Source organism: Lutzomyia longipalpis, chromosome 1, assembly GCF_024334085.1.
Source record: "Lutzomyia longipalpis isolate SR_M1_2022 chromosome 1, ASM2433408v1".
Lineage (NCBI taxonomy): Eukaryota > Metazoa > Arthropoda > Insecta > Diptera > Psychodidae > Lutzomyia > Lutzomyia longipalpis.
In genome coordinates this window covers 4,459,875-4,475,178 of record NC_074707.1, presented here as the reverse complement: position 1 = coordinate 4,475,178, position 15,304 = coordinate 4,459,875, and the positions used below count along the sequence as shown (strand labels likewise).

General features: G+C 32.0%; 3 protein-coding genes across 5 annotated transcripts in view; 1 reads left to right on the top strand and 2 right to left on the bottom strand.

The window, feature by feature from the left end:
- LOC129786570 (nuclear pore complex protein Nup88) overlaps nucleotides 1-15,304 on the top strand; it is an 850,897-nt gene that overhangs the window by 55,775 nt on the left and 779,818 nt on the right. The window lies entirely within an intron of this gene.
- The window catches only part of LOC129786593 (uncharacterized), a 55,407-nt gene that overhangs the window by 24,828 nt on the left and 15,275 nt on the right, over nucleotides 1-15,304 (bottom strand). The window contains exons 3-5 of one of the 3 annotated variants that reach the window (XM_055821711.1): nucleotides 6,152-6,565; nucleotides 5,609-6,086; nucleotides 4,397-4,913 (exon numbers count right to left, since the gene is read on the bottom strand). The exons of the other annotated variants lie outside the window; for them this stretch is intronic. Coding sequence (XP_055677686.1) covers nucleotides 4,500-4,913; nucleotides 5,609-6,086; nucleotides 6,152-6,486 — 1,227 coding nt within the window. The 5' untranslated portion in view covers nucleotides 6,487-6,565 and the 3' untranslated portion in view covers nucleotides 4,397-4,499. Of the gene's footprint in view, nucleotides 1-4,396; nucleotides 4,914-5,608; nucleotides 6,087-6,151; nucleotides 6,566-15,304 lie in introns of those variants that run through there. 3 annotated transcript variants of the gene reach the window in all.
- LOC129786591 (uncharacterized) lies at nucleotides 6-3,568 on the bottom strand. The gene is made up of 3 exons (XM_055821710.1): nucleotides 3,149-3,568; nucleotides 2,606-3,083; nucleotides 6-1,108 (listed from the first exon to the last, which is right to left on the bottom strand). The coding sequence occupies exons 1-3, from the start codon at nucleotides 3,481-3,483 to the stop codon at nucleotides 695-697; spliced, it is 1,227 nt and encodes a 408-aa protein (XP_055677685.1). The 5' UTR covers nucleotides 3,484-3,568; the 3' UTR covers nucleotides 6-694.

The following is a 15,304-nucleotide window of genomic DNA, read 5'->3' as shown; positions in this document are numbered from 1 at the left end:
TTCAATATATTTCTCATAGTTGTTTTATTATAATTTATTTTAAATACAAGAATAATAACTTACATAATAATTTATTTATAGATTGGAAAGAGAATATTTCTAACTTATGTTAATATGATTTCTTTAAGATCTTAAGATTTTTCTTATTATAATTAAATTGTTCATTTAAAAAGCATTTGAGAATAAAATAGCGTTCAACGTGTTAAATGATAATACTGATAAATCATTTAAAAAAAACAATCGCAATGAATTGCTACTTCCCTATACTCTCAATTCTCAAAATTACTTCTCTACACTCTCACAATATAGAGATTTATTTCACATGAGCCATTAGACTTTGAAACGTTTGATCTCAACAGAAGCATTTGGAATCCAATAAGTTTCGCCATGATCTTGCAATAAGTTAATTTTGTAGCAGTGTTGGAGTTTGTTTGTAAATATTGTCTGCGGCCCTGAACTATCATTCAGTAAAGAAGTTTTTTGTTTGGCGTGTATGTTTTATTACTTTTGCGAAGATTTTTTCTTCCCGACAATGAGCTCTTTGAATTCTTTGGAGCTAAAAAGATTGACTATAATGTCCAAAAAAAGATTTAGTTCTCTATCACGTGATTTTACTGCAGATTATGTATCGTTAATTTTTTTTATGCTCCACACAATTAATTCTTTGTATTCTGGCACAAGACAAAAGCAAAAATTACTCAAAGTCAAAGAGTTTCATTTTGTCACAACGTCTCAAAATTAATTTTATAGCTTCTGTGTAGCGTTTCCCTGAGATCATTATTCGTGTCATGTCTTTAGCTGCATCAGGATCAACTAAGCCATCAATGCCACTTCCATGAGATGATTGGCTTTCCATAAGGACAATAGGGAGGATGAAGACGGCTGTTATAAATCCAAACATTTCCTTCTTTCTCACTTCCACGAGAAGATCATCAAATGTTGGTATTACGCGATGATTGAGATCGCGCAGTGTTCGCTCAAATGAGGCATAATATACACGAAGAAGATCTTCTCGGCGACTTTCACGAATCTCATTCTTTGGGCTTGTATTGAGGAAATACTGAACATCATTTGCTGGTGATGTGTAGTGAGAATATGTGAGGTCAACCTGAAATTTTTATTCATTTTCACTCTCAGCGACTTATTCAGTGTTGGAATTTATAAATAAACGGGTGGATAACTAACAATTTGTATGCAATTTGAATGCTGATTTATATTTTCTGGAGGCAGTGTAGAATGAATGAGTTTTCATTGAAACTATGAGGCCTAATAAATTCTAGGATTTACTTGAAAAAAAAAATTATATAAAATTTGTTCAGAAGCGTTGGAAGTCTTTAGGCTAAAAATTGACAATAAATTCTTCAAAAATTCTAGGAAAAACTACTAGAATTTCCCGAGTAGAGACAGAATAATTATTTTAAAAAGAGGGTTAGTCAGACCATTAGGAGTTGGTCCCCAAAGAGGTAACCAAATTTAATTTTTAAATTATCATAGGGCATTGTCAAAGACACAAGAAAAGCGTGGTCATTTCCCGGAAAAGCGCTGGGAAATATACGAATTTTCACATTTTATGTCAAATCGGGTACAAACTTCTTTGATTTTTTTCTTAATTTCTAGTTATTCTAGAAAATTCTTTTTTGTGTCATATGAAAGCTATTTACAGGCCTAACAATATATATTTGAACCATTTTCCTACGGTGGAAAACTCGCGAGATTTTCCGGCATTGAACTTTTCTTTCGCTTCCCACTTCTCCAATATTGAACGTGACCAATTTTAAAATATCTCATTTTGTAGCATTTTTAATTATCTTTCATTTGGTATAGCACTTGCAGGAAAAATCCGCTGGGAAAACTCGCTACAGAATGATTTTCCAAAGTTAAGCACGTTTTCGCGTTGGAGAAAAAGAGATAGGCAATTTTTTCTCTTTGATGTTTCTAGAATGTTCTAAGAATTCCTCTAGAAAAAAATTGCCTATCTCTTTTTCTCCAACGCGAAAACGTGCTTAATTTTGGAAAATCATTCTGTAGCGAATTTTCCCAGCGGATTTTCCCTGCAAGTGTTATACCAAATGAAAGATAATTAAAAATGCTACAAAATGGGATATTTTAAAATTGGTCACGTTCAATATTGGAGAAGTGGGAAGCGAAAGAAAAGTTCAATGCCGGAAAACCTCGCGAGTTTTCCACCGTAGGAAAATGGTTTAAATATATATTGTTAGGCCTTTAAATAGCTTTCATATGACACAGAAAAGAATTTTCTAGAATAACTAGAATTTAAGAAAAAAATCAAAAAAGTTTGCACCCGATTTGACATAAAATGTGAAAATTCGTATATTTCCCAGCGCTTTTCCGGGAAATTACCTCGCTTTTCTTGAGTCTTTGACAATGCCCTACGATAATTTAAAAACAAAAATTGGTTACCTCCTTGGGGACTGATTCATACTTAAATGACTAGTCCTCTTTATACTAGAAATCGACTTAAATCGATCAATTCTAGAACGATCGAACAATTCTGGACAAAATCGGGTATTTTAGTCTTTTCTTTTTGAAAATTATCCGCCCCTTACATAATAGAGATCTTGCATATAGAGGTTAATAAACTTACAAAGAGTGTGTCAATGGGTTTTCCAGTTGTCTCGTCGTACTTGAAGAGAAAATTATTAATCCAAAAATCTCCGTGAATTAAAACTCTGTACCCGTCGTTTTTATCTGAAGCAGCTTCGTATACAATTGCCCAGAAATTATCCTTCATCTTGTCCAATTTCTCAGAAATCTTCTCAAAACCATCCCAATTCCGGACAGCATCACACAGAGTTGGGAAATTCGCTCCTAGGAGTTGTTCAATGAAACCCGTCGTTCCAACGGATCCGTGATAAATTCCAAAATTATATTTATCCATCAATGAGGGATTTTCTTTAGCCAAAACCATCGATGCTGCGTGCATTTGACCCAATTTATCCAGGGTTATGCAACAGTGTTCATAGTCGAGGGCATTCTGTCGATCAGCCATGCGGAAGTTAAGTTCTTTTAGGTCTTGCAAGACGATTAATTTGGATTTTGGTTCAGACAACGTATAGTAGAACCTTTAAAATGAAATTTTTTAAAGTTTTTTATTCAGGTTTTTTTTTCTTAAGAGTTGCATTCTCACCTTGCAGCAAATTGCACTCCACCAGTTATTTTAGACAACCTTGGCACTATATTTTTAAACATGTCAACTTCTTTTCCAAAAACCTCCATCTTATCCAACAATTCCCCACTTGTTTCATTGTTTAGTTCGTGTTTGATTAAAAATTGGATTTTTTCAACATTTTGCTGACTATCAATCACATCCAGGAAGACACGATAGATCGTACTGCAGTAGTTATCACCGGCAGATGTCCCAATTTCCACCTTCACGTCACCAATTGTAAAATCCACCAAATTGTATCCATTCTTAACGACTTTGGTGAAAAAATCCGTATTTAGGCTATTGGGAACTTTCATTTTCTTACGTCCACTATTTTTACTTTCGTTGCGAAAAAATAACTGATGACTTCCAAGTTCAATTTACTTGCTTTTATACTGTCTCAAGAAAAAAAGACCTTCAGAAATCAAGTTATTTCCCATTAAATCTCTAACTAACTGTTTGGTTTTTTTTTCTTGGTGGAAATTGTTGAGACGAAAATGAAAAGAATTTTTCAAATATCGTCTGTTTAGTGTGAAAAGCTCGTATTTGCTTGGAAAATTTGTATATATCTCTACAAGAGTTGCTGATTATATAGACGATTGAATAATTTGTTGTCATTCCGTGTTGCTTTGTGTCTCTTCCGGAAGTTATTTGCTTTACATGAAACTATTTAATTATTTTTTCTTAATCATTGTTTGAGTTCTATTAACTTTTTTTTTATTAAAAAAAAAATTAGTTGTTTGTAATTTTTTTCTCTATGAATATTCTCACGTAGAATAAGCAAGAAAAATTGAACATAATAGCTCATCACATGATAATATTGTTAGCAATTTAAAAAAAAAAAAGAATCTTAAAGGTGACTTAGAGGTCATATGATATAAATTATATATATATATATATATATATATATATATATATATAAATTAAAATGTCGTTGATCCGAATTGAATAGAATAAATCAATAAAGCTCTAAAATTTGTTTTAATTAAATTGAATCAACCTCCGGAAGTATCACTAAACTGTGGCCTTTGAAAGTTCATACCAGAAGGTCCCACGTGTTAAGCAAGTAGATTCTTAGTTGTGAATGAAATTAATAAGTCTGGCTAAAGTTCTCCAAGCTAGAACTAAGTTTTCTTAAAATAGACTTTTATGTTCTTAACGGGGATTCCATTTTTTTTTCAATTAAGCTGTAAAGAGTTTTTATTAAAAAGTTCTTTATTAACTAAAACGTCCAACAAAAACATTTATTACTCAATCGTTAATTTTTTTTACTCAATACCATATACCTAATTATTCTCTATACAACATATTCAGGTTCAAGATAAAAGTAAAATCACTCAAAGTCAAAGAGTTTCAGTTTGTCGGCACGTTTCAAAATTAATTTTATGGTTTCTGTGTAGCTTTTCCCCGTGATCATGATATTTATCATATCCTTGGATGTCTCAGGTTCAACTAAACCGTCTATGCCATAACCCAGGGGGGATTGTCTTTCCATAAGGACGAGGGGTAGTATGAAGATAGCTGACATGAATCCGAACATTTCCTTCTTTCTCATTTCCACGAGAAGATCATCAAAAGTTGGTATTACGCGATGATTGAGATCGCTCAGTGTTCGCTCAAATGAGGCATAATACACACGAATAAGATCTTCTCGGCGGCTTTCACGAATCTCATTCTTTGGGCTTGTATTGAGGAAATACTGAACATCATTTGCTGGCGATGTGTAGTGAGAATATGTGAGATCAACCTGAAATTTTTAAGTAAATTTGAGTTGAATTGATCAATTCTAGAACCTTCTTTTACAATAATAGTTACTGAACAAGGGGTGTTTATCTGGACAAAATTATTCGGATTTTCGGAAATATTCGGTTTATTCACTAATATTCGGATGATTCGCCAAGGAAATTGAAATATATGTCTAAGCCTAAAAATGTTAAATTCAAGCATAGAAACGCTTAAATCAAACCGAAAAGTAGTAAATTAAAGACGAAGAGTTTTAAATTCAAGACAAAAAGTTGTAAATTCAACCCCAAAAAAGAATAAATTCAAGCCAATTTTGTTTTCAGTCCCAAAACAGCTCAGATTGAAAAACAAAATTTATTAAAAAAAATTATGAAAGCCTAAAAAAGGACTAGATTCAAATCGAAAATTAGTAAATTTAACCCAAAAAAGACTAAATTCAAACAAAAAATTCCTAAATACGTTTTTGAATTGAATTTTTAAGTCAATATTAGGCCCTTATTTTCCATAATTTTCTACATTTATAGTCTTATTGATTTTAATTAATAGTTTATTTAAAACGACACTAGGAAGTCAAAATTGGGCCTCATTTCCCTGACAAGGAATGGTCAAATAATTTTTTAGATCTTCAGAAATATTCGGATGATTCGCTTAAAAAGCCAAAATATTCGCCAGATAAACACCCCTTGTTACTGAACTTACAAAGATTGTGTCAATGGGTTTTCCTGTCACTTCATCGTACTTGAAAAGGAAGTTATTAATCCAAAAATCTCCATGAGTTAGTACCCTGTATCCGTCATTTTTATCCAAGTCACTTTCATACACAATTGCCCAGAAATTATCCTTCATCTTGTTTAATTTTGCAGAAATCTCCTCAAAACCCTCCCACTTCTCGGCAGAATCACACAGAACTAGAAAATTCGGTCCTAGGATACTCTCAATGTAGCTTTTTTTGCCAACAGTTCCGTGAAAAATTCCATAATTATATTTATCCATAAGTGAGGGATTTTCTTTGGCCAAAATCATCGATGCTGCGTGCATTTGGCCCAATTTAGCCAGGGCAATGCAACAGTGATCGTAGTCGAGGGAATTGTGTCGATTAGCCATGTGATAATTTATTTCTGTTAGGTCTTGGGAGGCAATTAATTTGACTTTTGGTTCAGATATGGAATGGAAAAACCTTTAAAAAGAAATTTTTATTTAATTCTATATTCAAGATTGATTTTTTAAGAGTTTCATTCTCACTTTGGAGCAAATTGTACACCACCAGCGATTTTAGACAACATTGGCAAAATATTTTCAAGCATGTCAATTTCTTTCACAAAAAGCTCCATATTTTCCAACAATTCCTCACTAGTGTCTTTGGTTAGTTGCTCTTTGATGAATAATTGAATTCGTTCAACATTTTTCTCACTATCAATCACATCCACGAAGACACGATAGACCCTACTGCAGTAGTTTTCACCATCTGGTACACCACTTTCCACTTTAACGTTATTAATTGTAAAATCCACAAAATTGTATCCATTCTCAATGATTTTAACTAAAACATCTTTAGTTAGGAAGTCAGGGACTTTCATTTTCCTACGTCCACACTTATTTACTTTCGTTCCGGAAAAATAACTGATGATTTCCAGGTTTAGTCTACTTGCTTTTATACTGTTCTCAAGAAAGAGAAGTTAGGAAATAAAGTTATTACCCACTTAATCTTTAATTAAACGTTGTTAGTTTTTTTCTACCTGAAAAGGAGATGAGACAAAAATGAAAAGAATTTTTAAAATATCGTCTCTTTAGTGTGAAAAGCTTGTATTTGCATGGGAAACTTGTATATCTTTAGAAGCTTGGCTGATTATAGTAACAATTTCTTTGTTTGTTTTCATTTCATTTTTTTTTAATTTAATTCATTTTTTAAGTTTTTTTTAAAGTTTTTTTTTCTAATTCTTATTCTCTAAATATAGTCTGACGTAGGATAAGTAGAAAGAAATTAGTTTAATAGTTGTATATATTTTTACAAGCTTGGCTGATTATATGGACAATTTTTCTTTCTTTGTTTTCTTTTTTTTTATATTTTATTAACTTTTGCTTTTTAATAAACACCCATAGTTTCGTGTAATTTTTATTCTTTAAATAGTCTGACGTAGGATAAGTAGATAAAATATTAGTTTAATAGTTTATCACGGTTTATCACGTGTTGACTTCCTGTTTGTAAGAAATTTAAAGGTTTAAAAGAAAACTTTATAGGTATTAAATGTCGTATGCTTTTTATATATTTAAATGTCGTTGCTCTGAACTGAATACAATAAATCATCAATAAAGCTTTAAAATTTTCTTAAAAATAATCTAAACCAACCTCAGGAAGTAGATAATCTCTCGTGTAAAGCACGTGCTATTGTAAATTCCTAATTATGTTTCAAAAAAAAAACATTCAAAAAACAAATCATTCTCTAATACAAGTTTTGTTTTCATCGTATTTTTTTTCTCGTATTTTGTTTGAGCACTTTTTGTGTGATTTGGTGGAGTAAGCAAATTTTATGATGGTACCCGTAAAATTTTTAGGTTGCATAAAACGTGAAAATGAGTGATGTTGGGTATTATAGTATTTATGAAGAGTGAAAAAAAAGAAGAATCCCATTCGGTGGACCATATTTTATTTATAATTTAATACATTATTTCGGGTCGGTGTTTGGCCGTCCATTTAGTGGGTTGGCTTTTTTACTCATGTTTCAGATTGAATTGAGGTTGGTACATCCTGTGACCATTTCACCTCATCCACCCACACACCGCCCTCCTCCGTACCCTTCCCATATAATTTCCTTTCCCTCCGACATTTACTGAAATTTACAGAGATGAGCAGAAATGTTTTTGAAATATTTTTCTTTTTTTTTTTGAGATATTGCATTTTTTCTTTGTTAGAGATTTGTAAAGATTCTTCAGTACAATTGGCAGATAATTGAGTGATAATTGAACGATATTTGAGCAATAATTGGGGGAAAATTGAGCGATAATTAGACGCAAACCATTAATTGCTTTGAACTGTAGTGAAATAAGATTGTTATTAATCAAGAACTGCACTGAAAATATTGTGTTCAGTTCAATCAGAATAATATTGCGATAAATTTGGAGGCTAATCTGAATTTTAGCAATTTTAACAATATTTTTTATTACAAAATAGAGATTTTTCCCCTAATTACTGTAAATTTCTTAGTTTATTTTCCAATTATTATTAATCATAAATATTCAAACTAAAATATTTTATTTTGCAATTCAAAAATCTTTCAATGAACGCAAAGAAACCTTTTTAGTTAATAAAAATTTGAAGAAAGTTAAAAACATTTTTGCAAGCATCTGTAAAGTATGTAGAGAAATCATATGTCGTGAACTCTGTATATTCTCACACCATCCACCACCACCTCCCCAGAAAAAGGAGAAAGGGGTTGTGGGTGAATTTGACCATCTCCGTGTGGCATCCACCCACCCCCACACGGTCTTTTTTCGTTCAAGGGTGGAAAATGCTTTTCGTCCAGATATTATTATTCATAATATGTTGAATATAAAGTCAGAGGTTTTTGGCCAATACACCGGGGCCGCTCTGAAGGCATTAAATATCCATATATGAGGCCACCCCCATCCCTGAATCACTTGTATGCGTATAAAATTGATGATGGGCACGGGAGTTTGCGGATTCAAATGAATGTCCGTGGAATATCCCCCGCTTATGGGCATGAGGGGGGGTGGTGAGAAAAAGGAAAATGCGCCAAAAAGGTGAACAATAATGGGTGTCTGTTGTACCTCTGAAAATGATATAGGACATAAGGGGGATGGGGTGGGTCTTCCAAGCTTGTACACACCCTTTTATCCCTGCTAGGGGGGGTGGGTGGGTTGAGTTGTACACACACACCAAAAGGGGGGAGAAATTGAGAGGCAAATTTTGGTCCATACAGCATTTTCTCTTCAGTTCAAACTGACCATTGGCCCACTTTTGCTAATAATAAAATGACTGTATTATGTATATACATAATATATTTCATTCGTGTCCCGGTAAAATGGTAAATTTTCCTTCTACGCATCACTTTTAATTTGGGACCAAAAACAGCCGCCATGGGGATGGTGTTACATTGTTACCTACATTTGTGAAAATATTATAGGTATGTAGTATGTGATGGGAAGTAGGGAGAGGGTGGAGGGGGGGAAGGTATAACGTCATGGTCAAATATGAATAATTATTTATAATTATTAAATGAATGGACGAAAAGGTTAAAATGGTATAAAACAAGGAGGGAAGAGATTTTATTAATTTCTCATTAGTTCCTTCGGTGTTTGTTAATGTGTGGAAAACCTTTTTCCATTGAATAGAAATATTGTTTTATATTACCGCACGTATAAAATATATTTTTTGGGATAAAAGGGAAACTGATGAAATTTGTATTAATATAGAGAAAATTATATTTATGTATATTCCATACAAAAACGGAAATTTCATCATTTTTCAATTCATATGTGAAAAGACGAAAGGGTATTAAAATACACGATAATATGAAAGGATTTTATTTACCTATACAATTTATACTTCTAAAATGTAGGTAGTATGGGGATGAAAACCGGACTTATAGCCACCCTTAGAATAACCCTTTTTTCTGCAGTATATTCGTCCCCTCTTTTCTGGGTGTTGAGAATAAAATCTCTCGTTTGTGGTGTGAGATAATTTTTGTGAGGATTTAAAAGAAAAGCAAAAAAATAGGCTACCTTACTCCCAAAAAATATAAATAATACAATTTTCCACATTCCATGGCGATAAATAATCCAAAATGACGATGGTCTGTCTCTGAGAGGGTTTTTTATTTGTATATTTTCAAGTTTGAGGGTGGATAAAATTAGCCTTCTTGTGTGTTGTTCAATTTTAATAATGGCCACTTTGGAAGGTTCTTTTATTTTTTTCTTCAAAAGGGGTTTTGTAATGCGATTTTTTATCGTTTCCAAATTTTTTTTTCTATTACCGCCATTGACTGTTTCTTGCAAGATGTTTTTTCTCAATAGATGTCGGTATGTTTTGTCATTAATTTCTGCATTTTTCTGCAACAATTGAATGTAAGGGGGTTTTTTTATCTGCTGAATATTTTCATTTTTCTAGCTTATCAATCGATTATTGGCAAATATTCTGATTCTTGATAAATATTTCGAACATTTCCAAAGATTGGAATATTTTTATACAGATAAAAACACCCCTTGCTACAAATCAAAAAAAGTTTTTGGGTTGAATTTAGTATTTCTTCAGCTTTTGCTTCTAAATTCCTGCCTTGTAAAATCCAATATTTTTTGGGCTTGAATTAACCACTTTTCAGGTTTGATTTTAGAGCCTTTCAAGCTTAAATTAAGTAGGGGAGGACGGGGTAATTTGGCCTCTGGCGGTTTTTGGGATTTATCAAGCAAGTATGGTAATATGAAGAAAACCAAATAGCTCTATTTTGTAGGAAATTTTCCGGCCTACAACTTTCCCATATAACACTTTTCTCTATCTCGATAAGAAATGGGTGAATTTTCCATTTTCCTGGACCCTTAGCTTAGTGTCCAAATTACCCCGAGCACGGGTAATTTAGACACTTTGGCACACAAATTGTTAAATATGAAAATTTTTGGACAACAACAAATTTTTATTTTTCGAATATTCATTGGTACATAGGATATTTATCTAAGATTCGTTTCCAGTAATTAGCCAGATAAAAATATTTAACAGAGCCTCAAACTTTATCATGAACCATAAACGGGCAAAGTCTAAAAAAGGCCATTTTTCAAATTATCGTAAATTTCTTTTTCTAGCTTAAATTTTTTGTCATACTTTGCTTACAATCATTAAGAAAACATTAAAAGGCACAACCATAATTAATATCTTAAATGTGGTCGGAAAATTCTGCCGGAAAAACTTAAGTGGCCAAATTACCCCACTCCAATTTTCCGGATAAAACCATTTCCACAGGAAAATCTGTTTGTGATATCGGAAAATGGATGTCACTATCGTATTTATGAGGGATCAATGACCCTTAATGGCTAAAAAGTAAATTTTTAAGTGTTAAAAATTTTTCGAAAATGACGAATTCCCAAAATGCCAAAAGCACTTGAAAAAGTGAAAAAATGATTTTTCTTAAACAAAAGAAAATCCAATGATCGGATTTTCCCCAAACTTGGTACGATTGAATATTTCTATAGGTAGTATAAACTGTAGAGAAATGGATTTTCTAGCATTTACCATACTTGAGATATTGCCATAAATGACTTTGCCAAAGTAGCCAAATTACCCCGTCTTCCCCTACCTACTTCTCTGGATTAAATTTGATACTTTTTTCCTGTTTGATTTTAACCTTTTTAGGTTTATAAATCGATAAATTCTCACTTAAATACTACACAGGCTTGAATTAAATATTTTTCAGGCTTGAATTAAGTTTTTTAAGCTTGAATTAAGCTTTTTTCAGGTTTGATTTTAGTATCTTTTAGGCTTAAATTAAGTACTATACTTCTCAGGATTTGAACCTTTTTTTAGGTTTGTACACCGAATAAATTCTTTAATGCTTCTCATGCTTGAATTTAATATTTTTCATGCTTGAATTTAATGCTTTTCAGACTCAATCTTACTGTACTTTACACCCCTTAATTGAAGGCAAAAACTCATTGCATTCTAATACTAAACTATTCATTTATTTAACCCAACAAATTCACATCTAATCCGCAAATAAAAGCAAAAAAGAAAAGAATAAAATGCTAACGTGCTCTTGGCATGAAATTTAATTATCATGATTGAAATTTTCTCCACTAAATTTCCCGGCATAGCTACAATATTTCAGTTTATTACAATTGCTAGCAAATATTTTCTCTCTTTTATAATATGAAAGTGAACGTTGAGGTTTGGTATACGATGAAGGGGCATGCTAGGGGTTGTGCTGCGGGGGCGGAGGTCTCTTTCACCGAGGCGCACTATTTGTAAGGGAATGGAAGTGAAAAAGGAGGAAAAGGGGGTGGTGAGGGGGATTTTAAACAAAATACCATATATGCAAAGTTATTAAGAAGTTACAAATTTTCACAAAAGTCAAATAATCTCCCTGTTTATTACACATTGTGTAATTAATTCTAAATCAAATGAAAACGTATGTAGCGTTAAAATACCATGGAATACAATGCATACAGCATTCCTCTCTTTTGCACGTTTTATACCAAAAGCTAGCAGCAGCAGCTTCTATAGCATTGGTGTTGGTTGACTTTTGTGTTGTATTTCGTTTATTATAAAACAGTGAGTGCTTTTCATGGAAATGGACGAGTAGTGAATTGGATTTTAATGTGAATATAGTTCTCTAAAGAACTAAATGGTAGGTATATATGTAAGGGAACAGGGATTAAGAGGGAAAATTCTACATTTTTTTCTGTTAGAAGAATTGGGGTATTGTACAGAGAAAAAAAAAGCTCTGTGTCCCATTCTATTTATTCAGAATTATTTGTTCAGTTTTTTTTACTAATGCTGAGGATGATTCTGCATGAGTTTAAAAGATTTTTTCCTGATTTTAAAAGATTTTAGATCAATAAAGAATTTTCTTTTTTTTTTTTCAAATCTTTAAAATATGTCGTGCATAAAGTCTTTTTAACCCTTACTGAAATTTATGAGATTTTATCTTCCAAAGCATTCGATTTTACTTTAAAAAAATGTAATCAAAAGAAGCTTTAATGTTCATTACCTGGCGCATAATTAATGACAGAACAACGTGCAAAACTTTACCATTTTAAAGAACAAATCAAAGAACTTTCTGTGTAATTTTATAATGCAATAACAGAATATCTAATTAGTTTGACATTGTCACAGAAAATATTCCTTTTTTCCCCTCTTTTGATGAACAATCTCCTTCTCATAAGTATAGGGAGCTTCCTCTATATGTAGATATTCTATTAAAATAACAAAACACAAACTTGTGTCACTTCAGGAAGCTTTTCCCCAGCTATATAGCAAGAGGTGCAGAAAATTGCAAGTCGATGAGGGGGTTGAAAATTGTGTGCATATGTGCAAAAAGGGGGACGTGCAAGTTGCATTGTTGCGAAAAGGGAAAAGCTCAATGAGGAGTAAAATTGTATTTAAGTTGAGTGTGAAAGGGAAAGAGAGAGAGAAATGTGAAATACAAGTTGAAAATTCAAAATTATAAATTTCTTAATAACCTTTTGTTCTTTGACAATGTTCTCTGTGTCTCCCACACCTCTCCCACCCTTCATGGTATAGTCCTCTATAGTAAAGGCCCTCCATATACTCCTTCAACAACGGGCTCATACGACTTCCTCTCCACTTTTCACTGTGACTAACAGCCCCAACGTGGGATGATTTAGTTTGAAAAGATGATGGGGGTTGTACATGTAGAAGCTTTGATGTGCGTTATTTGACTTTATATATATATGGATAAAACTACATGTATTCCATACATATTACATACAATTTATGTAAAGAAAGCAAAAGAGGTGTGTTCTTATGGTTCTTATATGAATCGTGAATGTATCATATATGTATCTCCATACCTATAATTTTAATGACGAATACACAAAGTTTGATGTGAGAACTATATTTTCAAAAACTTCCCACTCATGTTGACTTCTTTTGGACATAGAAAGTAGCATGAATTTTAATTTCTACCTCACCTACTCAAACTCACAACATGCACACTGCAAAACTTCTCATTTTGAAATTCCATTTCATTGACAAAATGTTTCATCAGATGAGGAGGTGAATGCTGAGAATAAGGAATGTATGCGAAATGTGAGAATGTTTCTAAAAGGCTCAAATTCTATACATAAATTTCGGATCTTTTGAAAAGTTTAGGAAATGAAGCAAGAAATTAGTAATTAGTGTTGCAAGAAGAGAATAACTACTTGAATAATAAAAGGATTTTATTTTTATTTCTAATATTTTCAAATTGGAAATGAAGAATATTTGAATCTATCTCGACGTTTTTAGAATCTTAAATTCACTGTTAAAAATATTTTAGCTTTTTTTACAGAAAATGTCGGTCTCGTCTCGATCTTCCACCAATTTACTTTGGTCAAAAATTTGGTTATTTTAACTATTTTTTTTAGTGAATATTTGACCATTTTATTCAGCGAGAGTATTTTGACTAATTTATTTGGTCGAAGATATTTAACCATTTTCTTCATTGATTTTGACCAATTAAAATGGTTAAAGCACTCACGCTACACGTTTTAACTGAAATATTTTGTCATTTTCACTGAAGTATTTCGGTCATGTCGACCAATTCAAATGGTTGAAACACTCCAGCAAGGTGATTTAACTGAATTATTTAGTCAATTTTACTAGAGCATTTCGGTCGTTTTGATGAAATTAAATGGTGGAAGCACTTAGCGGAATGAAATTTAACTAATTCATTCTGTTAATTTAATAAATATTTTTGTCTTTTTTACCAATTCTTATGGTGGAAGATCGGGACTAAAACATTTGGTCTTATTTCCTTTTCACTGATTAACTTCAGCTTTCTTGGCAATTTAAATTCGCTTTTTTCCTGACACCAAATAGCTTCTGTTATTGTAACTGATTACCTTTTGCTAAATTAGCTGTTTCAATTTGCCAATAGTATTAATTCACTGAATAACTTCAACTTTCTTTACTGTTTCATTCTGTTATATTAGCCAAAAAAGTTCTGTTTTTTTAGACTTTTGCATATTTATGACCAAATGACTTCATTCATTTTGACCATTATATCGGCGTTTTCATTCTTTCATTAATCAAATTCAGTTAATTTATCCTAATGAATCAGTTATAAATACTGAAATAATTTGGCTAAAATGCCATATGACAGATTACTTTGGTTATTTAGACCAATTTTTTTTCGAAGACTGTTTGGCCTATTTTCATACAAAAAACTATTTAAAATCAGAGCTTCAGATTCCAAAAAAGTAGATAGGTATTTAAAATTGTGAGGAAAATGTATAGTTTAATAGTTAATTTTAAATTAAATTTTCATTAGTACGGTGAGGTTTATAAGACGAATTCTATCCTCTTAGGTTATTAGCCCATCATTGAAATATTTTATTACCATGGAAGTTTCCTCTTTCTCTCTCTTTTGCTTCTCATATCCAATGGAAACTTTAACCTAGGTTCACCCCATCTCTCAATGAAATGTAATTTTAGTTAAATGATGATGCTGGGAGGGGGTTGAAATGCCAAAACTCCATCATAAGTGTACCAAGAGCTTGTAGAAGATTCTTGTAAATGCTTTTCTCATCACATTTTGCAACTCTCCTCTCTCTTATTTCTTGGCAAAACTATATAGACACACAGAGAGTATTACGCGATGGTTTGTTCATTGGATATAATTTCGTTTTGTAATTAAATTTCATGGCTAATAACCATCATAATTTTACCAA